This window comes from Xiphias gladius, chromosome 23, assembly GCF_016859285.1.
Source record: "Xiphias gladius isolate SHS-SW01 ecotype Sanya breed wild chromosome 23, ASM1685928v1, whole genome shotgun sequence".
Taxonomy (NCBI): domain Eukaryota; kingdom Metazoa; phylum Chordata; class Actinopteri; order Istiophoriformes; family Xiphiidae; genus Xiphias; species Xiphias gladius.
The window spans coordinates 11,213,442-11,241,408 of NC_053422.1; the positions used below are offsets into that span (position 1 = coordinate 11,213,442).

The 27,967-nt window shown below is 39.2% G+C and overlaps 4 protein-coding genes across 9 annotated transcripts; 2 read left to right on the forward strand and 2 right to left on the reverse strand.

Moving 5' to 3' along the window:
- Nucleotides 1–1,254: 1,254 nt before the first annotated feature.
- c1galt1c1 (C1GALT1-specific chaperone 1) lies at nt 1,255–4,947 on the reverse strand. Of its 5 annotated transcripts, none has more exons than XM_040120146.1 (4): nt 4,695–4,947; nt 3,007–3,056; nt 2,756–2,834; nt 1,255–2,600 (listed from the first exon to the last, which is right to left on the reverse strand). In XM_040120146.1, coding segments are annotated over exons 3-4 (969 nt in total). In that variant the 5' UTR covers nt 2,757–2,834; nt 3,007–3,056; nt 4,695–4,947; the 3' UTR covers nt 1,255–1,632. The 5 variants fall into 5 exon arrangements, with proteins under 5 accessions (XP_039976080.1, XP_039976081.1, XP_039976079.1 ...); XM_040120147.1 differs by having other exon boundaries at nt 3,007–3,072; XM_040120145.1 differs by lacking the exon at nt 2,756–2,834.
- A 2,846-nt stretch (nt 4,948–7,793) lies between these two features.
- On the forward strand, nt 7,794–12,047 carry urp1 (urotensin-related peptide 1). The gene is made up of 5 exons (XM_040119881.1): nt 7,794–8,919; nt 9,344–9,472; nt 9,592–9,632; nt 10,361–10,466; nt 11,726–12,047. The coding sequence occupies exons 1-5, from the start codon at nt 8,817–8,819 to the stop codon at nt 11,755–11,757; spliced, it is 411 nt and encodes a 136-aa protein (XP_039975815.1). The 5' UTR covers nt 7,794–8,816; the 3' UTR covers nt 11,758–12,047.
- A 70-nt stretch (nt 12,048–12,117) lies between these two features.
- Nucleotides 12,118–17,678, reverse strand: clic2 (chloride intracellular channel 2). Its single transcript, XM_040119880.1, has 6 exons — nt 17,321–17,678; nt 15,580–15,689; nt 14,842–14,967; nt 14,626–14,726; nt 13,953–14,134; nt 12,118–12,748 (listed from the first exon to the last, which is right to left on the reverse strand). The coding sequence occupies exons 1-6, from the start codon at nt 17,372–17,374 to the stop codon at nt 12,587–12,589; spliced, it is 735 nt and encodes a 244-aa protein (XP_039975814.1). The 5' UTR covers nt 17,375–17,678; the 3' UTR covers nt 12,118–12,586.
- Nucleotides 17,679–21,081: 3,403 nt separating this feature from the next.
- si:ch73-335m24.2 (protein eva-1 homolog C) lies at nt 21,082–27,912 on the forward strand. Of its 2 annotated transcripts, XM_040119878.1 has the most exons (8): nt 21,082–21,231; nt 22,429–22,634; nt 22,767–22,890; nt 24,070–24,222; nt 24,503–24,646; nt 24,733–24,804; nt 24,891–24,971; nt 26,338–27,912. In XM_040119878.1, the coding sequence occupies exons 1-8, from the start codon at nt 21,135–21,137 to the stop codon at nt 26,721–26,723; spliced, it is 1,263 nt and encodes a 420-aa protein (XP_039975812.1). In that variant the 5' UTR covers nt 21,082–21,134; the 3' UTR covers nt 26,724–27,912. The 2 variants fall into 2 exon arrangements, with proteins under 2 accessions (XP_039975812.1, XP_039975813.1); XM_040119879.1 differs by lacking the exon at nt 24,891–24,971.
- The last annotated feature ends 55 nt before the right edge of the window (nt 27,913–27,967 follow it).

Genomic DNA, 27,967 nt, shown 5'->3' on the forward strand with positions numbered 1-27,967 from the left:
AGCAGAAGTAGAAATGCCATAGTCTGAAAATATTGCATTACAAGTAAAGGTCCTGCATTCACACTCAAGAAGCAAAGTTTTCATTACGAAGAAACATTTATGTCAGAGTGTTATATTTTTAATAATACATTATACAATTGGATACTATTACTTTATGTTGTAGTTTGTCAAAGTATAGCCAATTTTTAGGTACTTTAGGTACACTGGTGCCCAGTTTAATAGTAAAGCACTGCATTGTATTTTATAAATTCATCATGTTTTACGTGTAAATTTTTAATCTGAAAAGTAACTAGTACCTACAGCTGTCAGATAAATTTAGTCCAGTAAAAAGTGTCTCTGTAATGTATTGGCGTAGAAGTATTAAGCAGCATTAAATGAAAATACTTACTGAAAGCACCGCAAAATTGTACTTAAGCAGAGTACTTGAGTAAATGTAAACTTAATTATATTCCACCACTGGATGTAACAACAAAGTGGTCTCCAGTGATAGTAGTTATCAAGACAGAATATAAAATAGTGGCCCCAGTTTGCTTGCAATAGAATGCATTCACTATTAAGTAACTATATATAGGGCCGAGACTGAGCATTACTATCTATCTATATCTATAGATATATATAATACGTTCAGCTTAATTAAAGCAGTGCTTTAATTGTAGAGAAATTCCCACTGACCAAAAATCATTCCCAGTATGCTTAACAAGATAAACACCATTAACACCTGGACACTACCAGTGTTATTCTGTTCAGTTTTAAAATCCTCTTTCCCACCCTGTAATAATCAATCAATCAACATCACAAAACCATGTCAAGTTTAATCAGTGATCATGTTATTTCATTTTATTAAACGAGTCACTTCTTTTTTTTTTTTTTTGTTTTTTTTTTAAGAATCATATGGTCAATTTAACACCATGTGATTTTTTAAAATCACTGGAACACTGACACCTCCACTGAAAGTTTTTTTTTGTCTTTTTTTCTTTTTAAAAAGGTGTAAGAGAAGGAGAAATATACTTTACTCACTACTTAGTTTAGCTGTGAAGGCCAGTTCTTAATATGTGGAGGTAACCAACCATAACATGGCAAGAAATGCTCCTCATTTAGAACTGGGCTGGGCAACGACATGTTTGATTCAATACTGACTTTTGGCTTCACTTCAGTACAATTTTTAAATAAGTCAGGAGATGTATTCTCGGAGGAAAAAAAAAAGAAAAGGAATTCATAATGTGGTTAAGAGGGCCAAGCACTTTGAACAGATAAATCATTTCAGAATTTTATCAAATAACTAATTCTACTGTAAGACCACAAAAAGACAAACATTTAAGATACATAACAACATTACAAGAACCAAAACTTCCAGATAATCTTGTTTCAAGTCACGAGTTTTCTTTTATCTATTTCCCAGTTCTATCTTCATTCCAAAGGACGGGACACCCATCAATTCCGTTTACCTACACCACAAAGAAATGGGGTGCTGATTGTGCCAAGTGCAAAAGGTACAAATATACATAAAAGTGTTGTTCCCACCCAGGATCAAGTTTTACAAACAGTATAAGAAAACCATCTCCCAAAGCTTAGTTTTGCCATCACAGACGGAAAAAATTAAAAACGCCCCATCCATCTTGAAGGTATGAGTCTCTAGTCATTGTCTGAACCTTCAGGAGGGCTAAATACTAAAGAGTCATGAAAATCGTGCCCGTAAGGACGGAGTCTGTAAACTCCAAACATCATAACCTGCATCTGATTAGGTGACATCCCACTGAATGTTACTGCCATGTCTGAGCAGCAGCCCTCCACCACATCAGTGGGGTTGTCCTTCATGCTGTCCGTTATCAGGCTGTCGACACTCTTGCTGTTGAACAGGCCCTTTCCGTGTGCATCTTCTCCGTTTTCCGCAAACACACCCGTATATTTGAGACACACGGCCAGCTGCTTGTCCTCACTCAGCTTCCACAGGGCTCGTCCTCTCTCTGGACATCTGTCTTCATCCTGGAACACATGCACCAGCCTTTTCAGAGCTTCATAGCTTAGGACAATGCCACTATCGTACGCCACATACTCAAGCTCCCCTGACTTCATAGCGTTGCCCAGGTAGAAGGGCTCACTGGGATCCTTTGCGAGCACCAGGTATTTGAGGTTCTCAATGATGGCAAACGTGGTGGGTTGTGCCACAAAGAACCAGCGCAGGTCTCCGGCATTCTCATAAGCATGCTTCAGAGCTTTACGTAACCTCGCCCAGTCATCTTTTTCATTGAGGTCTATGGCCTCGAGCGCCTTAGAGGCCTCGGAGGTGTAAAACACAGCCTTGTCACAGTGTTTGCTCCACGTGTCAATAGCTGTAGCCCAGTAGACAAGGATCTTCGGCTGTACCATAATGATGCAGTAAACTTTGACTTGATCGCTCAACTCCTGCACCTGACTGTCAGAGAGTCGTTTCAACTCGTCTTTACTCGGGGCCTTGACGTGATGATGATGGTGTTCATCTGTCCTAGACTCTGTGCTGGGGCTGAAACTACCCAGGAGCGACAGCACCAAGCAGAAGAGGCCTCCCATGACCATCCCCTTCATGAAGGAGCCTCCTTCAGCCAACATTTTGGCAGCAGACACTGGAGAAGTGGGAAAATACATTATTATTTCTGTTAAGAAATGTAGTATTACCCTATTTAGAGCTGAAATGATTATTTGATTAATATACGGGTATTTTGACAATCAATTAACCTTTGAAGGGATTTTTCAAGCAAAAATGCCAAACATCACCTACTTTCAACTTCTCAATTGTGAAGATTCGCTGCACTTCTTTGTTTTATGTGACAGCAAGTTGGATATCTTTGGACTTTGTACTGTCAAACAAAATGACCAACTTGAAGATGTCATTATCTTCCAAAGAGTTGCAGGTTCACTTACTGTCTATCGACTTATTAATAAATCGACTACTTGTTTCCGGTCTAATGTAAATACTGCTTTTTCATTTTCAGCCAGATGAATAAATTAGAGAAGAAAGAATATCCTTACTTGGACATGTAGTAAATGTTATATGACTTCAGTCCGGGTTTAAACACGCCCTGCGAGGAGGACAGCCTTCAGAATTGGGTGGGATATGAAACATGATTAACTTGTATTGCTCTTCTTTATTCTCTTTGACCAAGTTTCAACAAATGCTTCTGCTTAAAACATTTGGGTGTCCTGAAATTACTTCTATCACGAGTTAACCGGCTCATAAAATTTCCGTCACAGGCATGTTTTCAAATCACTCAACGTTTAAAAAACAAAAAAACAAAACTATTTTCTGACATTTTACAGACGAAACACTTAATTGAGTAATCAATAAATTGATTAGCAGTTTAATCAATGATGAAAATTGTAGTCCTAATACAATTTAAAGCCAGTAATAAAATGATCTCGACTTGTTCATCTTGTATGTAAACACTAAACAAAAATTGTGGTGCAGCTGAACTTATTATTGTTTGACGTCAATACAACAGTATCATGACAAAAGTCTCAGCTTTAGTTTTTTGTAGTTCTTAGTTTATAGACCTAAATGAATGAATGCTGCTTATTATCAGTGGTAGAAAGTAACTAAGTACATTTACTCAAGTTCTTAAGTGGGTCATTCCATGTCAAATCAACAGAGGCCTCCCGACTGACTTGTCTTAAAAAAAATTATTTTGTGCTTTGGCGCCCACTATATCTTCACACTGAACCACAAAAGATCTTTTAAAATTTTATATAAAATACTCATGTTATAATATTTTCTCCGTAACTAGGTGCATGTCTGAAAGAAACCAAATTTATGATTTATGAGAAAAAAATTTTCACACGTGTATTTCAAGTGCATACTGCCCATGTATGACAAAGTCTTGGTACTTTGAACATAATTACATTTATTAAAAAGGTATCAAACACACCATGTTTTACTACAGACAGACATTCTGCAAAAAAAGTTCTACAATTTAACTAAGGCAATATCAGGAAGCTTTAAAGAAATATTGTGTACTTTTTAGAGTTTGAACAATGCGATGATGTCCTTTTCCAATCTTCTGACAATAATATGTCAGAAGATTGTCAAATATGCCCATTCTAATCTCCCAAAACACAATGCGACGCCTTCAAACAACTTGTTTGGTCTGATAAATGTGCCCCAAGCCCAAATATATTAATTTTACGATCATAAAAAACCACAGAAACCAGAAAAATATTTACATTTGAGAAGCTGTACCCAGAGAAAGTGCCGATAATAGTCCCTTCGATCGATTAATCGATTAATCGACTGACTGTCGCGGCTCTACTTGTAATAGAGTATTTCTACGCTGGGGTATTGGTACTTTTACTTAAACCAAGCTACAGATCCGAGTACGTATTGCTGGCTGCGGGTTATGTAGTGAAATGCTACGTGACAGGGTAAAATTAACATTAGAGATTGACAGTTTGAATGAAACATTACCGACATCCGTCTGTTTGAAGTGTTGTCGTACTTTCAACGTCGACGTTTAATTTCTGAACAGCTAACACGGACGTCAGCTGACTAACTTCCTCTAAAACCAGGGATTGCGGATTAAGTCGCTGTACCTGTGGCTAACTGTTAGCGCCTATCTTCTTAGCGTTACACTTCACGGCTAACTGGTGCTGGTGGTGGTGGTGGTGGTGGGGTGGGGGGTCTTGTTAGCGACACAAATACAACAAATAAGAGGTATTAACTGTACCTCGTTAGGTTACCGCTGCCGTGCCAGGGTGCTGGTCCTGCTCAACTTGTCTTTCAGCTCCCACTACTCCTGCGCGGTGAGGTTGCGAACGTCCGGCAGGGCAATCAACTATCAACCAGGTAGCGGCATGATTAACAACACGAACACAACTTCTTCTGTTTCCTCCTTCTCTTCTTCCCCTTCTTTGAGGCTCAACAGCAGCTGGCAGCCTCAGCGCCGCACTACTGCCATCTCCCGGAGATAGTTCGCTCCTGCAGTGTCAGGGAATAGCCAATCAGAGATACAGATTTCTCCTACAGCTGCCACATTGTACAGCCTTTAAAAAAAAGGTTTATCCAGCGGTATGTTATCCTGCAAGAACGTATGTGATTTTAACGTTTTAAAAAGTTTGTGTGATAAACCTTAAATCTGCGGGAATAATTAACACTGGAAATTAACAACAATCTAGTATATTTATAACGTAAATATAAAAAATAGCGATGCAAGCAAATGTTAGTATTTTTGGGGTTCTGTGCTTTTGGTTGGACAAAACAAGACACTTGAGGACATCACCTTGTGCTCTAGTGAACTGTGATGGGCATTTTTCACCGTTTTCTGTTTCACAGGCCAAACATTAATCGGAAATAACCGTTAGATTAATCAATGATGAAAATAATCCCTAGCTAATAATAGTGATAATACATTAGCTGAAGCGGGACAATTAAGAATGGAGTTGTTTTAATCTGTTATTTGTGTTTGAACAGTTGATAGGATGTTACACCTCTTGTTCCTGCCATTGCAGGGATGTAAACAAACAAGATCAAATCCAGCATTGATTTTATTTGCAGTCACTGTCTGCCCGCACTTGTCAGTGCAGTGCTAAATTCTCCTTATTATAGGATTTCCCCGACGCACCTCGAATTTGTTTCCAATTTCAGCCAATTTTTCCTTATTATTTCCTCCCCATTTCTAAATTTACACATTGTAAATATATTCGATCGTCGTTCATTTTCCACGTCCCCGGAGATATAAAGACTTCACACGAATAAAATGAACTTTTATAAACATTGTGATTGTATATTTTCTTGCAGAATCACATACCACCGAATGAACTGTAAGGATTTTTTTTGTGAAATATCTGTGATTGGCTATTCCTCCCTGTCATCAATCAGCCGCCCCCTGGCCTCGTCTTTCTTCCACCACATAGACTGATGTGGCACGAAAAAAAAAACCCCTGGGCTTCGTCCACGATCAGCCTCAGTGGGCCCCCTTCCTCTTTGAACCCCTCCACTGTCACGGTCGTGCGAACAACTAAATCGTCTAGGAATCACATCTGTCTGTAGTCATCCGATTATTATTAGAGTAGCCACTCATGAAGCGTTCACAACGCATTTAAGAGCGTCTGCACAATCTGAAACATCAGATGTTGTAACTCTGTGAAGCTTTCACTAAGAGGTTTTACGACATGTTGGGCTCCCTGGCTTGTGGCGTGGATGCTCCTTCTTGTCAAGCATGGGGAAACACGAGGCAGACGACCTCTCCCTGCTCGAACGTGCAGCTATTCTAGAAGAGCCTTTGTTTCAGGAACCTGCCCCTGCTCTACCCGTCAGACTGGATTTGAATAATTAACCGGTTAATCAGATAAGGCACCACGTCTGTTTGGTTTCAGAATTGAGGGGAAGTCATTTACCTACATTGGTATGTATGTCATGTCCTATTATTTTCTAAAAATCTTTCCACAAATATTAACAATAGTGTCTAAACAGAGGCTTCATTTAAAAATCCAGGCTTTGTCCTAGTTAGTGTAAACACGGCTCTCAGTTTGGGTTTGTATCAAAACTGCAGCATCTCAGTGTTTTCAAACTGTTCTTTAATTTTTAGGTCAAAGACGGAGGAGGCCAGAGTGACTTTAAATTCAAATTTCCCTCGACCCCGATTAACACATCTATAATTCAAAAATCGTGTGGAATTTTAACAGCGATAGTTTGTTATTGTTTGTGTTGCTGCTCTTTTCCAAAGGACACATTTGTCTTATGTGGCTGATATGTCAGTCTCAAAGTCACTGTTTGACCTTACAACCGAACTCTGCTGTGCCTCTGCCTCCTCTCGGCGACCGCTCAGCGGCCGGAGGCGTCAGATCTTATTGTTTTCAGTGGCAATTCCAGAGGCGTGGAGACAACCTTATAAATCACCTGATACCACGTACACTCATCCGAAGAGCATTAGTGAGCTCTCAGTTTGACAAAAGGGCCTAAAGCCTCGTGGAAAAGGCAAAAACTCCCGACCTCTTGTGAACTTTTATATTTTTGTAAACAATTACTCTTGTATTTTAACTGTTTATAAGATAAGTGATGAATTGATTGATTGTTAAGTGTCACACTGTAATTTTTTTTTATCTTCCAAAGGACTCTCAACACAGTTATCTGCATGTCTTCTGAATTATATCAGGAAAAGTGCAATGTTTTGTGCTCAAACTGGCCGTTTTCAGGTAAAGTTAGATTATGGATTCAGCAACCTCACATGAGAGGTGTGTGTTAAAAAAAAGCTTCTTTCCTCAGGTCATCAGGACAATCTAAACTTTGTATATCCTCTGCCTTGTCTGCCACATTGTGAATCATATGCACTTTGCATATTTGTACTTGTGACATTTGTACATTTTACTTTTTTTAAAACATGTATTTATACATTTTTAGCCACGTTAGCGTTATTGTTGAGACATTTCTAAACTGAAATGTCTCAACAATTATTATCTGGATTGCCATGGAATCTGTTTGATTTTCCCGTTCATGTCCTTATGACTTTGGCGATCTTCTTTTCCTCTAGCGCCAACATGACGCTGAATTGGTGGTTTTTGGTAAAATCTTGGCTGTATTGCCATGAAATTTGGTTCAAACATTCATGTCCCCCTTGCAGGATGAATTGCAATAACTTTGGTATATCCTTAACTTCTCATCCAGCCCCGTCATCAGATAAAAAAGATAATTTGTCCAATACTTTGGTTTATGACTAAATACGTGTAAAACAAATGACATTCCCAACTAAGATGTGTTGGCATTCAGCTCAAAGCAACAAGTACGACAGGGCAACTGACATGGCTGTAGACTCTAAGTCTTGTTTACTTATAATTTTTATCCTTTAAATTTCTTTTTTCTAATCCGTAGTTCTCACACTAGTCTTTTTGGCACAGTTTTTCTCTTTATCGAGAACAAATGGAAAGTGTACAAAGCAATGAAAGGTTCACATTTAAAAAAATATTTTAATCTTTACATGCCCTGCTACCCCTTAACCCACCCTCCTCTCAAACCCCAATCCAAATCAAGCAGAACTAATAAGCACGCAATAGTCAGTCAGCATGCCACATTACAGTTGACAAATAAACTCTTGAATCCTTGTCTTTCATACTGATTATTTAACTTTTACACTATGCAAAGTGTAACTTTTATACTAAATGCAGAGGCAGAGTGAGGCCAACAAAAAATAAAAGTACTCATCCATACTTTGATCGACATATAGAAATGACACTTGTGCAAAAATGTAGAGAGAAATAAAATATTAAAGCAGCCAGTTCATTGTGCTTAAAGGCTTATTATGCTCCACAACCAACAAAAAACATGCCACAAGAGCAACGCATACAACTGTTTGTACCTTTAACTCAAGACTAACAAAATGTGTAACATATTTACCACGGTGTGACCTGTTCGCACTACAGACAGTCACAATGAATTACCTCAGAAATGTTATCATTCAACACAAAGTGACGCAGACACGCACAGTGACATACTTCCACCGGCTCCGTGATCTCAGACATGAGCAATGACACGTTTGGACAGCCCATCACGAGGAGATGGTGTCGGACATAAACCATCGGAGCCCTGCTGGACAGCCGCTGATTGCTGCCCCAGAGTAAACATTTGTTAGGGCCTCTCTGTACAAGCACAGATAGGCTCCGGCTGAATTGACAGGGTCCCCTAAATTGCGTCTATGACGCCTGATCCATCGCGTCCAAACCATTAAGAGGGAGACTGGGTGTGATGATAATGTATTGATCAGATTGTGATGGATGGCCAGTGAGGGTATATAAGTGAAGTCCTCAGCCGGGGCTGAGGTGTAGTCCAGGTCTGGCCATCTAAAGATAGAGGCGCCATGCTTTCTGTAGCTCTGTTTTACCTCGTAGCAGTAATTTGTTCTGCGAGACGGACAGATGCTCTACCTCTGTACCCTGATACCAGCCTGGAGCCACGGGCCGGTAAGACTCTGTTTGAATCATTTTTTTCTTCTTTCATCATATGTTTATTTTTTAAAATTTTACTGAAAGTGTTGGATTGCTTTGGGTACATGTTACCTTTTAAAACTGACCTCTTGTACTGAGCAACACTGGGATATTTACTCTGAACTTCTGATTTGCTGCTTACATTAGCTCAGTTGGTAGAGCATACGCCTTAATGATGAGACGTACCTCAGCTCATATTATTCATAAATTTCCTTTGGGAATGAATGACTGAAGTTTTATCTTAATCTCTGTATCCTCTATGATTAACTCTTATTTGCCCTCCAAAATGTGGTTCAAAACCCACAAAATCTATTTTCACAAGATATCCAGCTAAACTCGCTGCAGGGATATCGATGTCCTAACGACAGAATGATGAGAGGAAGTTGTTTTATTTCAACAGATTTTATTCAGAAATTAGTGTCAGAGGTCGAGGATGGGCCCAACACTGCTGAGGGGGAGCAGAGAGAGGTGAATAATCTGTATCCTCTACTGATGCAGCACAACGGAGGCAGAGACTCCTGGACTAAAGGTAAGAATAAGAGAAATGAATATATAGATATGTGCAGTACATAGATGAATGGGTCAAATGTGATTTTCAAAATAATGATGTTTCAACTCATTTCAACTCATTACATTTTTTCCCCTCAGGGACTAAAGACTCAGCGCAACCAGAAAAGTTTGCGAACATGGTAAGGCTGATAATATGCACCTCTGTAACACTGCTGCAATATGTAGTATAGCGCTATACATCAAATAGTACAGTACTTTTCAAAATAAAGTTACAAAGCGCTTCACCCAAAAAAAGAGAGAAAAACAGGCCAAATAAAATCCCAAGCAAAAAAAAAAATCATTAAAAAAGCAGAAATGATTGGGGCAGTGCAAAGAGGAAGCTAAAAGGTGAGTTTTACTAGAGATTTAAAAGAAGTCCCTGAGTTAGGAGGATGAATTTCTGGCTGTTCAGGAGTTTGGGTGCTCTGACAACAAATCTGAAGCTTTTGCTGAATCAGTGACACCTTTTAAATTCCTTCTTAAAACTTATCCTTTAAAAAAAAAAAGCCTTATACTAATGTCATCATTTGTCTCACTTTCGCTTTCCAGTATGCTTTATCAGTTCTATTTGATTATTTCACCCTTTTTATTGGAATTCTATTATTTCAGTGTTGGTATCCTTATCCTTCGTCTGTACTTTTAGTAGCCTGATTCTATTCAGTTTTATAGTGCTGAATTGTTTAACATGGATTTTCCCAGGTAAAGTATTTGTGACTGTTTTGAAAACAGCTTCATAAATTAAGTTCATTACATTATTACTATAAATCGATCTCTTTTAGTTTTAAGATTAGATCTGGGGGCTGGTAGCAGTTGGTAGAGTTTTGTTGCAGGATCTAAGGTTGAGTCCCGTTTTTTTTCTTCTTTTTAGGTCGAAGACCTCAAAGAAGTTGTTTTGAAGTTGGCGGCGGCCGACAGACTTCGCTCTCAGGGTTTTCTCAGATCAGAGCAGAACTTGCCAAAAACGAACAAAAGAGGTGAGTGACTCTGATTATTTTCTGTGAAGCGCAAGCCACACCTGTTCCTTATACGCCATCGCTGACGAGGGCTCAGGCATTTAGTCCTGGGGTGAGCTCACATTTCAGCATGTGACGTGATACAGTATCTGAGCTTTTGTTATTATCATGCAAGGAACTAGCCAAAAGGATGTTTAACTAAGGCTCGTGCTATTTAAAGTAGGACACATCACTTACATTTGCACAGGCGGAGACTGAATGAGATCATTCTGCTCAGGCAAAAGTACTGTCTCTGATATTTTACTTTAGTAGAAGTAAAAGTACTTGTACAAACATCTGCGGAAGTAAAAGAAAAAAGTACCTCATTTAAAATGCTCAATAAATATTTATGCGACAGTTATGGTATTTTTCTAAAAAAGAGAAATCTTTTAATTTACTCTACAGAGTATATATATATATATATATATATATATATGTTATAACAGCTGAGTTCAAACTGGATTGTTTTAACTGGAAAAAATTCAACATCAGTGAATAAAGTAAAACCAGAATTGTCTCATGGATGGCAGATGCAATGAATGTGATCTCAAATGTAGTGAGGTTCACTTCTGTAGTTGAAAAAATACTGACCTCAAAATTAATATAAGGTAACACTTTACTTAAGTCCCCCGATTTAGCATCTATAAACATATATAAACATCTCTTAAGTGGTTTATAACTCACTAAAATGTAGTCGTGCGCAGAGATTTTTAAGTGTTTACTAATGTAGAGTGTTGGCCGACAATTATAACTTCTCATATAAAGACATATTTTATATTATTACAACTATCTTTTTTCTTTATTGTCATGTGTTTATACAGCAACCTCTACATATAGGTGTCCACTGGAGGAGTCTTAGCTGTTCAAAATTACATCAATAAACACTTGTATCTGCTTACAACCACATTATAGTGTGTTTTAAACAATTTATTAATATACTGCTTATAAATGCTGAATAGGGGGGATTTTAAAGCAGAGTGTTACCAAATATAGAACATGAGAGGTAAAGTACCAGTACGCTGAAATGTTACATATGATATGTTACAGGAGTAAATAATGAATAATTATGTCATAGGGTACCAAAATCACTAAAATCCTTTGAAGGGCTTTACAATCTGTCAAGATGTAACACTCACTGCTAAACCTTTGATTCGGAAATAAATATTGAGTGCAATAAGTTAAAAGAATTTTAGATGTCTTCAACTTCGTTCCTAATTTTTCACCCTCCGATGTCCTGACAGCGTGTTTCTGGAAATACTGTGTGACCAACTAGAGCGCAGCAGCGGCAGGACGTTTGGTGTGTGACTTTGGCAAGGCCTGGACGGAAACGCCTTCACCCTCCATCACCACTTTTGTTTCCCACCAAACAGTGAATTCATCGTCTGCACTGGAGCAACAGAAAATATATTTTTGAAGTTGTCAAATGGTCTTTTTTGTGGCTGAAAAATAAACTTGAATATCAGAAGTGTCATTTATGTGACCTGTTTTGGGTTTTGACATTTAAAGGTAAAGGTGTTTGTAATATTTATTGTTTGAGCCCTGAAGAAGGACGATGAAATTCAGGACTATTTCCTCAGTCAGCACACACACAAAAATCAGGATTATGACAAATGAATTGGGAGTTTTTAATTATCGTGACAGTGAGACAATTTGATCATTTCAAAATGTATTTGTACTGGGTAAGGTACAGAAGTGTATTTCATGTTTTACATAAAAATGAAATCTTTGTGAAGGTGCTGCTCATGCTAATACAATCATATATACTGTATTTTAACAAGGGTGTTTTGATAATAAAAACCATGTAAAAATAGTTATATTTACACTATAAACAAAGATTCTGCTAAATTACATCAGCAATCAATTGCACATTTGGCCTTCTCAATGTGGCATAAGAATACCATTTATGAACTGTAGTCAGTACAATAAAACCAATAAAACATTTTGCATTAGCATGTCCCCAAGTCTTGCGGCAACGACGTGAAGCTTTTTAAAGTGGATTAGTGTCTGATTCATTATTCTTGGAGGTTGTAGCGCCCTCTACAGATCATCATGCATGGTTACACTCGGTAAAAGCAGGACATGAATTACAGAGAATGAAAAGTTTATTTCCTCTTGTTGGCCACGCTAAAGTACGCCTTCTCAATTTCGATGTCGGCCGGACACGTCTGTTTGAACTCCTCTCTCTCGCAGGCGTTTTGGAGGTAGCGCCACACACCTGCGAACTGGGCGGGAATGTCAAAGTCGCAGTACTTCTTGGCGGCAACCTGAAGTGAAGGGAAAGGAAGATCAAAATGAAGCAGTATGAGAAAATATAGAGTACACCAGGTACATAAAGATCAGAGGTGAAAGAAGTACTGAGATCATTTATTTAGGTAAAATACCAATTCAACAATGGAAAAATACTCAATTACATGTTAAAGTAAAAGGCATGTGTTAATAAAATACACACTGTTATGCTGCATTATGTTATACTCTTTAATGTATAAAAAGTATAAAGTAGTCGGGTATAGTTTTAACTACTTTTTATACAGTTTAGCAGTTTAGTCCAGTGATTCCCAACCTAGGGGTCGGCCCCCTCCAAAGGGACACCAGATAAATCTGAGAGGTCATGAGATGATTGATGGGAGCGGAAAGAAGGAAAAACAAAGTTCTAATACACAAATGTGTATCATCTTTTTTTTTTTTTTTACATTTCTCAAACTTTTGCTTTTTTTTTGGTTAAATACTGGAGAATTTAACCTCTTTGGTTAAACTGACCTGTTTTTAAATGAAACCATGTCAGAGGTTTAGAGGGGAAGTGTCTGTTTGGTTTCTCCTACACACTTTTATCTCCTTTGTTGCATTTGGGGCAACTTATGACGTATTACTGCACTGTGACTGCACTATAACTATATTTCCGGTCTATTCTTATTCCGGTCTATTTGTACTTATTTCCTTTTATGTATTTTATTTCATTTTTTTTTTAAATTTAAAATCTCAATTTGTTCGATCTTAATTTATTTTATTCTGGTTTTTACTGTTTATTGTTTTTGAATGTTGTTATAATGCTTTTCTTCACCCCTCGTAAAGCACTTTGAACTGCCTCTTTGTTTGAATTGTGCTCTCTAAATAAAGCTGCCTTGCCTGTGAACAACTCACAGACATCTGACATGTGACACGGGGCCCCAACCAGACACTATTTCTTATCAAGTTGCAAGCCAAAAAAGGTTTGGAACCCCACTTCTGATCTTTAACATTGCACTGTATTTTATAAGCTTATCATTTTTAATGTAAAACCTTAATCTGAAAAAAACCCAGCATCCATAGCTGTCAGATAAATGCATTGGAGCATGAAGTACAATATTTCCCTCTGAAGTGGAGTGGAGTAACCATGTTTAAGATCCACTCTATAACCCAGTAGTACTAAAAAAACACCACTATACCAGCGATTAGCCCAGAAATGTCAACAGAACTGATGCGGTGTCTCACCCTGATAACGTGCAGTTTGGGCAGCAGGTTGCAGTCGGCTAAGGTGAGGCGGTCGCTGTCAAGGAACTTCCGCTTGGAGACGGTGATGGTTTCCGTTGAGTTGTGGTCAATTTCCTCGGGAAGGGGGGAGTTCAGGTAATCATCCAGGCGTTTAAACTCCCGCAGCAGGTTTTTCTCGTGGACTGGAGAGTCGAAAACAGGGAGACAGGTTGACACAGGTTTTAAGTCCACCTTTGGAAATTAACTAAGTACATTTACTAAAAAAACGTTTTTAGGTACCTGGGACTTTACTTGAGTATTTCCACTTTATGCTACCTCATACTTCTACTCTACTACATCCCAGAGGGAAATATTGTACTTTTCACACCACTGCATTTATTTGACATTTAGCTGTAGTTACTAGTTACTCGGCAAATAAAGTTAGTATGTACAAAATACATGAAAAAATCGGTTAATCTTCCCAACAGTATATGAATTTGCTGAAAGTAGCTCCACCTCAACCAGCTACAACATGCAATGCTGCTTACACATCAATGTTTCACTAATAATAACAACACAATAATGTAATACATAGATAACAATCTAGTTTTATTTTTTATCGCACATAGGTAATAATATGTGAAAACCTTACGATCTGTTACATGTTTAACGAATTGCAAGAAACCCATCTTACAGGCGTTATTTGGGCTGTTCTTGATGAAAGCAGAGAACTTTGCAAAAATGTCAGCACCCACGTCAAAGGACTCTTTGTTCAGCGGGCTGAGATGAGGATACCTGCAGGGGGGAGAAGAAAGGAAGAAGCCCGGGTAGTACACTTGCGCCGTGAGAATAAGCCATCACCAGGTTCACGCGCCATTAATATATGTATAACGATCGAGCGCAACAATACCTGGGAGGAGCCAGTGTTTGTTCAAGAAACTCCTCGATTTTGATGAAGTCTGTTTTGAGGGTGCCGTTGTAGAGGAGGAAAGGAGGGTTCGTCCCTGGGGCCAGGTCCTTCAGCTCTGCTGGTTTCCTGGAGAAGACATAGAAAGATGGACAGAGAAAGGGGGACAAGGAGGGAGCGGATTTGACTTGGTTATACATGTAGTCATTCAGTGCTGCAATTATACTGTTACCAAGCATGTCAAAGCCGAGAGCCTGCTGGTTATCAAAGCTGTCAAAATCACACGTGGCACTCTGGATTAATGATTAATGATTAGCTGTTGGTTTAGTTATAAAAACACACAGCACTGGGAGTGGTCGCCTATTTCAGAGGCCCGCTGTGTGTGTGTAATGAATCATTCAATTATCAGCATCCTTTCAAAGAGTCCTGATCTTATTTGCTCACCAGTAATGACGGTGAGAAAATCACACAATAAAGGCTCAATTAAAGAGGGTGTGTTTTTCTGAAAGCGACACAGAGCTCTTTGTACATTTTGGGTTTACAGTCTCCTCCCTTTAACCTCTGTTAGGCAGAGTGAGCAACACACCAATTGACAAGTGACAAATGGTTTGGATTGCTGAAAAAAAAAAAAAAAAAACAACTTCTCAATTTCTCACTCATTTGCTTCTTAATAGAGTTCTGTGTGAAAGTCCCCACGACCAGATGCTCAGGAAGTGTTTGTGCCAGAGGAGGGGTGCTTACTTCCTCATGTCAACAGTAGTCACTGTAAATTTCACTCCTTTCAGCCACAGAACCATGAAGAGCCTTTGGCAGAACGGGCAGTTCCCCACGTTCTCACCATCGTGTCCAGCCTGAAAAGCACAGAAAAAGTATTGTTAAACAAATTTTGTTTTCTGATCAAAATGAGCCACCAATGTCCTGCAACCACGATATCTCTTTTCCCCTCCTTTGCTGATAAACAAGCAAGCGATAGGCGTCTCTGGGATATTCAAAGGCAGTTTTCTCCATGTAGGGGAAAAGGAGGCATGGTCTTGTGGCAGGCAACTCAAACCATGACAACACAGTCTGGTTAAAGCCCCTAATGGGTTTTTCTAGGTTCCATCTTTGAACCATAATGTTGTCAGTATGTTGATGTTAAAAAAAAAAATTGTTTGACATTTTGGGAAATTACTCACCTTCTTGCTGAGAGTTAGATGAGAAGATCAATGCCACCCTTGCATTTGTACAGTAAATATGAAGCTAGAGCCAACAGCTTATTGTCTTAATTTTGGAATAAGGTCTGAAAACAAGGAAGAACAGCTTGCCTGGCTCCGTCCAGAGATAATAAAATCTGCCTACTAGCACCTCCAAAGCTCAATACATAACAGGATATCTCTTGTTTGTTTAAACCATACAAAAACCAAAAATGACAACGAGACAGTTTGTGCCGGCCTATTTCTTGGCTCGGATCCCTGATTTCCTAGAATCCTAGAAACAAGAAATAAAACCCTCCATAAAACCGCAACTTGTTGTTTTTGCACTTTGGTTTTTGTACAGAGTGTTTATTGTTGGATTTTGCTACCTTCAGACAGAGCCAGGCTAACTGTTTCCCCTTATTTCTAGTCATTATGCTAAGCTAAGCTAACAGGCTGCCGGCTGTAGCTTCATATTTAGTGGATCTTCTCATCTAACTCTCAGCAAGAAAGCGAATATATCCCAAAAATGTAAAACTATTCCTTGAAGTGACTGACTCTTGAATGTGTCATTGACAGAGAGACATTATATACCGTCTATGTATTGTTTTTGAGCTTCAATTGACCTTGTTTTATACAAAAACACAGTGTCTCCGTGCTGATATCATCAACTGAAACACATTTGTGTTCAGAGAAGGAAAAAAATGGAGAGATCCCAGTGTATTTTTTAGTGTTTAGATATTAGGAAAGAATGTGAAGTGACAAATAAGTAGGATGATTACCTACGTGACTGTGTGACTTCTTCTTCTCATAGATGCCTATATCTGAGTGTGCATAAGTAAAGTGGGTGTGCCTGCTTCAGGCTGGGGGCCAGTTGGCCTGCATGCTCCTCGCTCCTTCTGGGTGTACAATGATAAGTTGGACTGTCTGTCTGGGGCCAGAGGTCACTGATAAAAACATGCCGTGACCTTCAGCAGGAAACGCAAACACTTCAGCATCTGTAGCACATGGTATCTGGAGACGGCACCCATCAAAATGAGAGTTGTCCTCCAATTGATGCTGTTCAGACAGCGACTTACTGCGGATCTCTGCCCCTTTTGCAATACTGATACGTGAGAAGCAGGTCCTTGTGGGACTCCCTTGTTTGCCAATATATTTTCTCTTAGATAACAGTCTATGAAACAGTGACGTCTAATAATAAGCAGCACATTCTTTTGACAGTGAATTCAGGTCTAATTGGCTTTTGCCTCACATGTCACAATCGACTTTCTCATGAAAGTAATGAGTGAAAATGAAAAGAAATGACTGACCTTAATGAACAACTCAATGCTTGGCTCCTTGTCAGAGTTCTGCCGAAGTGCCATCTCGTCCCAGAAAAGTTTTATTCACTTTTTTTTTTTTTTTTTTTAAATTCCTTGTCCTTGCTCCAGTCAAAGCTTCTCCTTAAGTCAGTGGTTTTGTGCACCCTTAAAATATCCACAGCGCTGAAAAGGAAACTGATAATAGTGTCCCTAAACAAGTGCCGCTCTGGTTTCAAGTGCCTTTCACGTTCGTGGATGTCAAGAGAAAGTGTAACACCTCACGGCTGGTCGTATTTTGTGTGAGGGCTCCTTGGAGGCTATCACACTGAACATATTTCACGAGTCAGACGAGAGGGAGGCTCCAAAGAGATGGGCGGGGTACAAGCTCTTATATACCCCAAGCCAAAATCTAAAAAGAGCTTAAAATAGTAGGTCCCTCTGCATATTGCAATTTACAGGAACTGATAACACCATGTGAACACAAATTTAGACAATTAATTTGTATTCACTCACATTCCAACACTGTTAGGTATGGAAGGAATAATAGAGGAACACTTTTCACAGGAAGGCTTTAGTTAATACAAAGCACCCACCGTGTACTGAGGGACACTGGGAAACACCTAATCTAGTTTAGTTCTAGAAAAATAACTTTCAGTTTTACATCTGTGTGACTTAATAAAGTACAACATATGTGATTTGGCCTCAGGAATGTTAAGAAGTACCTGAACATACAGTTTAAAAGTTAAACTGATTTTGTGAATTAGTATAACTGAAGCGTATTTGTATATTTGATAATGATTAACAAGTCTATTTTGCTGCCATTATGAATGTAGGCGTGAGAAAATCAACCCAATAATCCCTCAAAATGCCTGTTTTCTCCTAATTTGTAGCTGATTAAAAAGTGGTAGACAGTTTCCACCACTACCTATATCTAAGTACTCAAGTACTGTACTTGAGAACAAATCTGAGGAACTTGTGCTTTACGTGAATATTTCCATTTCGTTTTCATCTTATACTCCTACTCCACTACATTTAAAAAACTTTCTTAGATTAAGATTTTGCATACAACACATGCAATGATCTTATAAAATCTGACACTTTGTTACAGAGCAAACCACAAAACGGTATATAAAACCATTAATATTAGCTCCACCAGCTACAACAGTAAAATGCTGCTTAAAGGTTAATGCACCGGTAACAATAATCCAATAAGAGAATATGTAGTAATATTAATAACATTGAATTTACTAATTCTACATAGTGATTACTTTTACTTGTAATCCTTTAAGTACATTTTGCTGATAATATGTAAATATTTTCACCTAGTAAAAGTTTAAATGTAGGACCTAATTGAGTGTTTTTACATTGCAGTATTGCTACTTTTACTTAAGTAAAGAACCTGGATAATCTTCAAACTACAAAGTACAGTCTCTATTAACGTTTTCACCTATACTGTACCTACAGAAGAAGGGGTGTGGCTGGGTTTTATCACCATAGTTTCAAACTATGATGGGCTACTTTGGGGGTATTTTGAGTAACGCAGTGAGTCACGGTGGAGGAAGTCCCCTGAGTGTTTAGGGTATAAAAAGGACAGAGGTGAGCTTTTGTTTTGATTGGTGATATGCAGTGAAGAAAATACTTAGTCATAAAAAAACAAAATCATTTGATAATTTCTTTTAAGGAATACTAACATTTTTAGAAGTGATAATTAGTAATGGTATGTGAAGCTGTTTTAGTAGATAAATGAATGAATGACGGTTAACTATCATCTCATGACCACATGTCCTCAGAGATCTGGGGACTAATGGCTCACTTCAGTATTGGTGCTTCTTGTAATATGGTATCACTTACACTAAATAGGGGTAGGGAAATTTTATGATGAAATCCCCGCACTTTGGTGCAGACTTCCCTAAAGAAATACGAGCAAGATTATGCAATGCATTTAAAAGGAATTTAGAAACAAAATACTCCAAAAGACACAGGGCTCTGTGCCATGTTTATCTTAAGAGAATTTGAAGAATTAAGATCACCGAGAAGGAGGATGAAAAACAAATCCACTGAAATTCCAAACCAATCCTGGAAAAATCTGATGAATAACACACAACCATCATAGGAAATTAAACAGATACAGAGAAAGCTGAAGAAAAAAAAAACCCTCCTCCTCTTTCCCTTTTTCCTTTTAAATGTCTACAAAGTCAGGGAGGTTATGGCCTGAGATTTTCCACCTATGTGAAACCTAATCTCCCTTTCCACAACCCCTCCTCGAAGATAGCCAGAGTAGACAGTTTTAATGAATAATTGGTCCCTTTATTGACACTTCCTGTGGTAGGTAAACGGAATTTTACTGGAGTATAAGGTGGGAGTGTCTCTCCTACTTACACACATGATTAAAATGTGGGCTTCTCATTTTGACTTATCAGTCTCCATTATTACATCCACTCCACTGCTATGGAGGGAGTGTTTCTTGGAGCTAGTGTGATAAATGACTGGGGTGCTATTCAGAAATTAATTTTGATTCACCATTGCAAGAGGCTGCGATCAGTGCTGGTGAAGGACTTCCCCTGTATTAGAATATGTATCAGTGTTTGGTTGGTATGACAACAGCTATCACAAAGGGTTGAGAAAGACAGGATGTGTAAAAGGGAAATTAAGGTTAAAATCACAGCCTTTATAATTAAAAATGAAACTAACTGATTCTGGTAACACACCGAGGATCTTCAATAGGAGAGATTTCCTGGAAAAAAACTGGCAGCTCTGGAAACGAGTGACACGACAATGATCTTTCACTTCCTCTTCTACAGAAAAAAAGATAGGAAAGCCCTCGTGGAAAGCGATACACATATCTCCAGTCGCCACACACAGCCGCTGGAAATGACCTCCTGGAAAAAAGTCCCTTATCTACATAAACAGGACCCTTGCTGTTGACAACTCCAACTCCAATGAGTCTTAATTTTACCATTACACACACACACACACACACACACACACACGCACGCACGCACGCACGCACGCACGCACGCACACTAAAGGTCAAGATGTTATCCTTCAAGCAAAGTAGAAACATGCTTGTGATTCACTGCTGCTCTGTAATGGATTCAGTGTGTCTTGACATTTCTACATAGAAAAATAAACATTTTGGTCAGAGACAGTTCAAAACGTTGGGTAATTTGGGATTTTTTTATTTGCTTTCTTTTTGAGAGTAAGATGAGAAGACTGATACCACTCCCTCGTCTGTGAGTTAGGTGCAGAGCTGGAGCTGGAGCTGGAGCTGGAGCTGGGAGGTGATTAGCCTAAACACCGGTAGCAGGAGGGAACAGCGAGCCTGGCTGCCGGGTGGTTTAAGGCCGAGTTACGCACTGTGGCTCTACTTTAAGGACAAAGACGTTGCTGTCTCATATTGAGAGTATAATGCCTGATAAAAGTCTATCAAAATGTTGCTTTTTAAATAAACACAGTGCTGGCAATGTTCGGGACTTCGCTGCCTTTATATTCAAAACTTCTCCTACGCACCTGTCCACCAAATGTGCATTACATAATATTCACTTTGATATTCAATGATTCAGATTAAATGCAGATGTATGTCTATTAGCATCCGAACGAATACAACATCATACCAAGCTCAGCCAAAGCAGCACAGGAGCTCAGTTGTCAGCTGTGTTCAGAGCAGTAAACTGTGATTTTTTTTTTTTTTTTTATTGTTAAAGGGGGGGTGGCTGTTGACACAATGGCACCACTGACCCACTGACCGCTCTCTCCTAGGCAGTCAATTGCGCAACAAGCCATTACAACAAAGCCCTGCGGTCTGTCATGCAGGATATGCACAATGACAGTACCATGGAGTTTCTGCTGGTCTTTCTGTCTTCTGGCTCTCCTTCTGGCTCTGAAGTTACACACCGCACATTCGGCTCCTGATTTCTCTCGTAAGTGCTTTGTTTATGACACCAGTAACTGCTTTTGCTAGAGAAAGCCAAAATGCTGACCGCTTACTTTTCAGTTGTGTAGGCTTTGCAAGGGAAGCGTCACAAAGACATTCAACATTTCCTATTTAATCTGCACATCCTGCTTTCCAAACAGCTGGTGCAAATCACGCTGAGGGACCAGAATCAGGGTGAAGAGGCTGCTGTACAGGTCCTGAACTCAAATCTTCACAGAGTAGGATTAGATACTCCCACAGTGATAAACAAACTGCAGCTGAGTTGGGATTATAAGTCGAGCTGTTTGGTTATTTGGACTGCATGACTGATAACATTATGGTACCAATGATATATTCAGACAAAAACCAAAGGTAGCTTTTGTCTCAGACACTGCCATTGTGAGCAGTGCATTGTATCTCTCTATCTGACCCTGGCAGAGATCTTCATTTTTTGTGTGGCTATAGGCTCTGAGGGGCCTAATAATAGTTCATTGTCAGCGAGCGCCTGGTACTGCCTCGCATTTGCTCCCTGAAGCTTCAAACTGCCACACACACACACACACACGCACGCACACACACACGACACACACACACGTCACAGGGGGCCAAGTACAGGAAGCACAAATGGGAGGGGAGACTTATTCCAGTGTTCATGTGTCATTGTTGTCCATATTTATATTTGTGGTCATAGTCCAAATAATGTCTTGGACAGCTACACCCAATGACTGAGACACCACCCAGTCGCAAATCCAGGACCAAGCTGCAAGGACTAAAAAAAGCAAGTCACACTATTGACTTACCAGTTATGAACAATAAAGGACTTTTAAATGATGTAATATCTAGTAATAATAACTGAGCCCACTGGTCATTTCTACTTCACTAACATGGGAAAATAATTGCCTCGTTAGCAGTAAATCAAATCTGAAACTCTTGTTGATTAACTGACATAAGCCAAACAGGAGTTATACTTATTTATATATTTAAATTAGGTGAGTCACACATTAAACCACTGTGTGAGATTAGATATCAGCTTTTGTATTAATTAACATCATACTGTTGACTGTTCACCGGGTTACATGCCTGCTGATTTGCTTTAAGTTGCGCTACTGATTTTTTTCCCCACCTGTATAGGGAATGCTAAGTAACTTTCAGCAATCAGCAGACACATAAAGTGAAATCAGCGTTGCCTTATGTTCTCTTTTAGTTTATCTTCACACCATTCTGAAGAACCACACGGCTCATGCGTGTGAGGGAGGCACGCTCATCATTGAGTGTCCCTCCAGGACGTCTGTGGCCGTCCTTTCAGCTTTCTATGGACGACGTGTTCCGAATCAGCATTTGTGCCCCTCTGCAAGTGCAAACACAACTGTGGAGGAGGACACAGCATGCTCTTCACCAGTCGCTATCGAGGTATATAAAGCCACAGTGAGATGAATGTGAACTCGGCCTTTGTTTTAGTAAAGCGCTCTGCCCTCCAAAAAAGCTTAAATGAGTCACTCACACTGCAGGTGACAGTGGTCAACATGTTTTCCGCCTTTGCAGAAAGTGCTGTCAGAGTGTCAGGATCGACGTTCCTGTCACATCCCTGTCTTCAGTCCAGTGTTTGGACAGGACCCCTGTCCACTCACCAGCAAGTACCTCCTAGTCTCCTACAAGTGCAGACCAGGTAGGCCACTGAGCTCCTGTATTAAATAGGTGGACAGTAATGTCACCAAAACACTGGTGATCAGGTTACTACATTTCTATATGATGATTTGTTTTTTATTTATTTTGCTTAACTGATAGTATTAAGCAAACAACCTTGTGTGTTTTGCATGTTTAAATCTATTTCTGCATGTTTGTATTTCCAGAGCTAAGCATGAAAGATCATTCTTGAACTTGTAGTTTGACAGAGTTTGACAAAACAGTACCAACTGAAAATCCACTCACTGGTTTTTACCTGGGCTTTTAACCATGTCATACATTCTTCATCAACAGGCTGATTTTGCTCAGTTGTCATGGAGATGTATAAGTAAATGTGTGAACTCAGTAGCTGTCATGATTTAATCCATTGCACTTCTTATGACAAACATTTCACAGTTTTTTAAGAGTCATCATTGCCATGTTTTTCCTCAGACGAACCACTGGTTTCTCAACATTTTTATTAAGTATAAAAATCAACTCACTGTGAAATATAGAAATATTCCCGAAATCACAGTCATCAATCACAGTTCAAGGGTAGGTTCACAATTTTCAGAGTTTGATTTAAAATAACAGCCACGTACATATACAGTATGTACATGGAAACCTTTTTTTGCCTGTTGTAATCACTCCTCCTGTTCATACTGGCCATTAAAAGATCCCTTCGAAATGGGATAAAATCCAGAGTCCTTGTTCTGTGTAAAAATTCACTGCATAGTTTCTCTTAAGTCAACATGAGGCCTCAGCAGGCTGACTTACATAACATCAAGTGGGTATCTTCCAAAGTTATTGTCTTTTTATTCTTACAAGGAGCGACTTCTGCATGAAAAACACTGAAAGTTTGGAAGGTACCCACTTCGTTTGTCTAACCACATACCACACAGTGACATACACACATACCACCCAACAATAACAACTTTGGCAGTAATACGAGTCGACACGATGTTCACCGTGCTGGATTACCTATGTCAGCCATTTGATTTATAGAAACAAATGGAAACCATACTGCCCGGAGGCGAGCACAGCAGGAACAAATGAGGTTACTAGTAAAGTACTGAGCCAAAACATGCAAAAATATAAGTACAAAATGTTCCTTAAAGTTGCTTTGCTACCTTAAATGCTTTTTTATGTCCGTACTCGTAAACTCATGTTATCTGATTTTCAGAGCACCATCGCACAAGACTGGTGTGTGAAAATGAGCGTCTGAGGCTGATGTGTAAAAATAAGACTGTCCTTGCCATCTACTCGGCCACGTTTGGACACCTTCTGCACGGCAGTCCTTACTGTCCTCAGGAACCTGGATCACAAAATGATATGGGTCTGAAACAGGGCACTTAAGCATCATCTAGTGGCCAAATAGTGGAACAAATGTCAATTGTATAGACATGGCAGAGAATAAATTGTCTGTGCCCTCTTCATCCATTAGTAGTTGTTAAATTATGCAGAATTATTATTTATTCCCTTGTGACTATTTTTAGCAAAACTGTGTATAATTTCAATTATAAAGTTGCTGATCAGAGCTTAGATGTGAAATTAGATCATTATTTACAATATCACACTTATTTCCGCATCGTAATTATTTATTCATTCATCTACAGAGTGCCTGTCACCTCTGGCTCTGAGGAAGGTGTCACGCAGGTGTCACGGCAGAGCAAACTGTTCAGTCCTGGCCGATACTCAGACCTTTGGGGACCCTTGTTTCCCTGGCACCAGGAAACACCTGCGGGTGTCCTTCACTTGTGGTAAGTGACAGACGATGTCACTGCTTGTGACTGACGAGCGATTTGGTTTGCTGCACTTCTGTAAAAATCTCTCGTTTCCTCTTTAGTACCCCGGTATCTTCTGGAAGATGTGGGCCGAGGGTCAACAGATCCTTTCCGGATTTCAGACTACACACACGGTGAGAGTAGGACTGAATGCTCACGGGTTTCTTAGCTTGCAGCAGAGTTTGACTGGTGTCTGAGCCCAGACCCCTCTCACCTGCAGGTGGATGGTACACTGGCCCTACCTACAGGCCTCAAAATGTGCTCTTAACCAACTCTCTGGAGATCGTTGAAAAAATATTGGGTATGTGCACTGATGCCTGTAGACCTCAGGCTGGGGCTGCATGTGCAGTTCTTATCATTGTTGTAGATTGTTTTTTTAAAGGCCCATACAGGTGCTCTTGCACATTATTTTGCACATAAATACTTTGTATTACTGCTGACAATTTTCTTTAGCATGCTACAGATTTTTATATTGTTTTCTTCCTATTGAATTCCTTTCAGTTTATTACAATATTAAAAATCAAATTACACATACTTGAAAATTGCTTAATATATGTAAACCTTCATAGTGAACATTGACTCCTTTTTTAATTTTTGTCAAAGTTCCATTATCATAGCCTGGTAATGCAACTGAAAGCCTGATCTGATATTTATTGTGTTTTTTTAAATTATATTATATATATAATATAATATTTTAGGTAATTTTCCACTAAATAAAATTGTACAGCTGTACAGCACCAGGTTATAGTGAGCCTGCATTAAAATTAGTTCAGCAATTTAAACATCTTTGACAGCTTACTAACTCTACTTCAAAAAATTACTGTACAACCTGCACCACAGGTTTCCTTTGATGGTTCCGTACAATTTTTATGTAATATTTATCGAGAGAGGTGTCATTGAGGACTGCTGTTTCAGAAAGCTTTGTTAGACAGCCTCGTTTTATCTAGTGGATGAAGAAAATAGAGAAGTTTAAGCTTAGTTTCCAGCAAAACATAACTTTAAAGTTGAACTTAACCTGAAAAATGCAATGGAAAAAAATGGCAAGTGACAGTGAACAATGCAGGGGTACGCTGGTAGGAAGGCCGTTTACTTTTTCCATGCCCAATGGCTCACTGTCTCTTAATCTGTCCATATGGATTAATGTGTCCACCGGTTAAGACAAACAATAAGCAAATATGGGCCCGTATAAAAAAAATTAATGTGTACTTCAATAAATTCTGCATTAAAATGTGCCTGTGTGATGGCTGTAGCGTCCTACCAGTCCAGCACAGAGACACGGTGACCACAAAGACTTGAGTACAACCTGTGTTTTCAGCTGCATTACTAGTTAACAATAATGTAACTGACAAAATACTGAATATAAAGACAACTAAATGTTCCCTGTAAACAATTACCTATCTTGAGTTGAAGCTTTTGCGAGTTGATTTTCATAAAACACTTACAACTGAAATCAGCGGCAAGCAGATTCATCAATCCAAACACCTATGGCATACTTACTACAAAGTTTATGTGATTGTTGGCTAACCCACAAAGACACCTTTTTGGTCTTTCAGTGAAAATTTGGTGCAGAAGGCTGCGATAATAACAACTGTGCTACTTTGCTGTGTCTAATACCAACATGTTTTTAATCTAGTTTGACCCATGATCCTCTCTTGCCTCTCTGCCAGGTCTACCGGAGAAAGTGGCTCTGTACTTTGTCTCTGGCATCTGTGCTGGTCTGGTGTTCCTGCTCTGCCTGTTCGGCCTGCGCTCCACATTAGTGAGAGATGTTAAAGGTCTGGTGTCTGACCTGAACGATGAGCTGAAAGCATCTCGCAGACGGCGCAAGGAGTTCATGGAGGACCTCTACGATGATGAGATCTCAGACACGTCGTCCTTCTGTCGACTCACGCAGTCCTACCGCACAACAGACATCTTCAGTCCTCCCACGTTGAGAGTAGAGATGGTTGATCGTGGGATGGAACAGACGGGGGATGTGCCCAACGGAGACATTTGGCCACATCAAGACTCCAGCCCTTATGCCATTCACAAGATTAAAACCTACAACAATTAACATGTATTAGTTCAACTACTTTTACAGCATGTTCTGCTAGAAAATTTAAGTTGCGGACTGACATTATACAAAGATGTTTGTTTTAATTCTAACTGAACTTAACTATTCCTTGTTATCTGTGTTCTGCCTTTCATAAAATGTCATATAAGATAATGAGTCAAATACATGAAGTCCTGACACACTAGGTGGTTAATCATTATCAGGATTAATATCAGACGATTTGTTTTTGCTTTAAATTAATTTCAAATGCAATATTATTTTGTAAAATAACATTAAGGTCAAAGATTAAGCCTAAATTAATTATATTTTTTGCCCAGATTTGGTTGTAGGATGTCATGTAAAAATCTTGAGACCGGTATGTACACTCAGGGTCCACTTTATTAGGTGTCATAGAGGTGTTATTTAAACTATATGTTTTAGCACTAACTAACAATAATTAGGAACACATCTTACTATAATATAGTCCAGTACAACACCACCTTTGACTTTAACCTCAGCAATAAACAGGTAATTGAACGTACACATCTCCGACAGTCTCACGAAAACTGAACCTCGTGTGCTCTGTAGGGAGAGATGTTATGGCTGAGCTGTTGTATTGCATTGCACTGGATTTTACGGGAGTACCTAAAAAAGTGGGCGCTGAGTGTACAGTTTATTGCAATGTAAGTCATACTAACCAAGAAAGACTGTATCATTGAGGTGAGACTTGTGTGTTCTCTTTAATGTCTTGTACTACTTGAAATGTTACAGAATTAAAGCTCCGCGCACCGTAAAGGATACGATCTAGACTGACTGGGAAACATTGCATCTTGTTGGACAGTCTCCGTCAGATGCCCACAGCATTAAATGTAGAATACTTAAAACTGTGTTGCAGGTGGATTCAAGGGCTATCCAGCAGTGTATGTTATAACCTACTGTTATAGCCGCCTTATGTACTGTAGGTCTAAGAGGAAACTAAAAAAATTAAATCATTGGCAAAACAAACTCTGCACAGAAAATGAAGCGATTTAGAGATGTATAATTAAGTAGCTTGGACCAAAGGTTGCCGACGAGGATTTGTGACTGCGGGGGTCTCTTTGGAGGGGGACGACGCCTGGTTTGGGAAACACTAGACTAAAGTTAAAACTAGCTCCACCTTGAGGTGCTACAGCAGTAAAATGCTGCTTATTCATTCATGCATCCGTATTAATAATGCAATTTATGACAATATATCAGTCACAGGGACCAATTTTTTGCAAAACAAG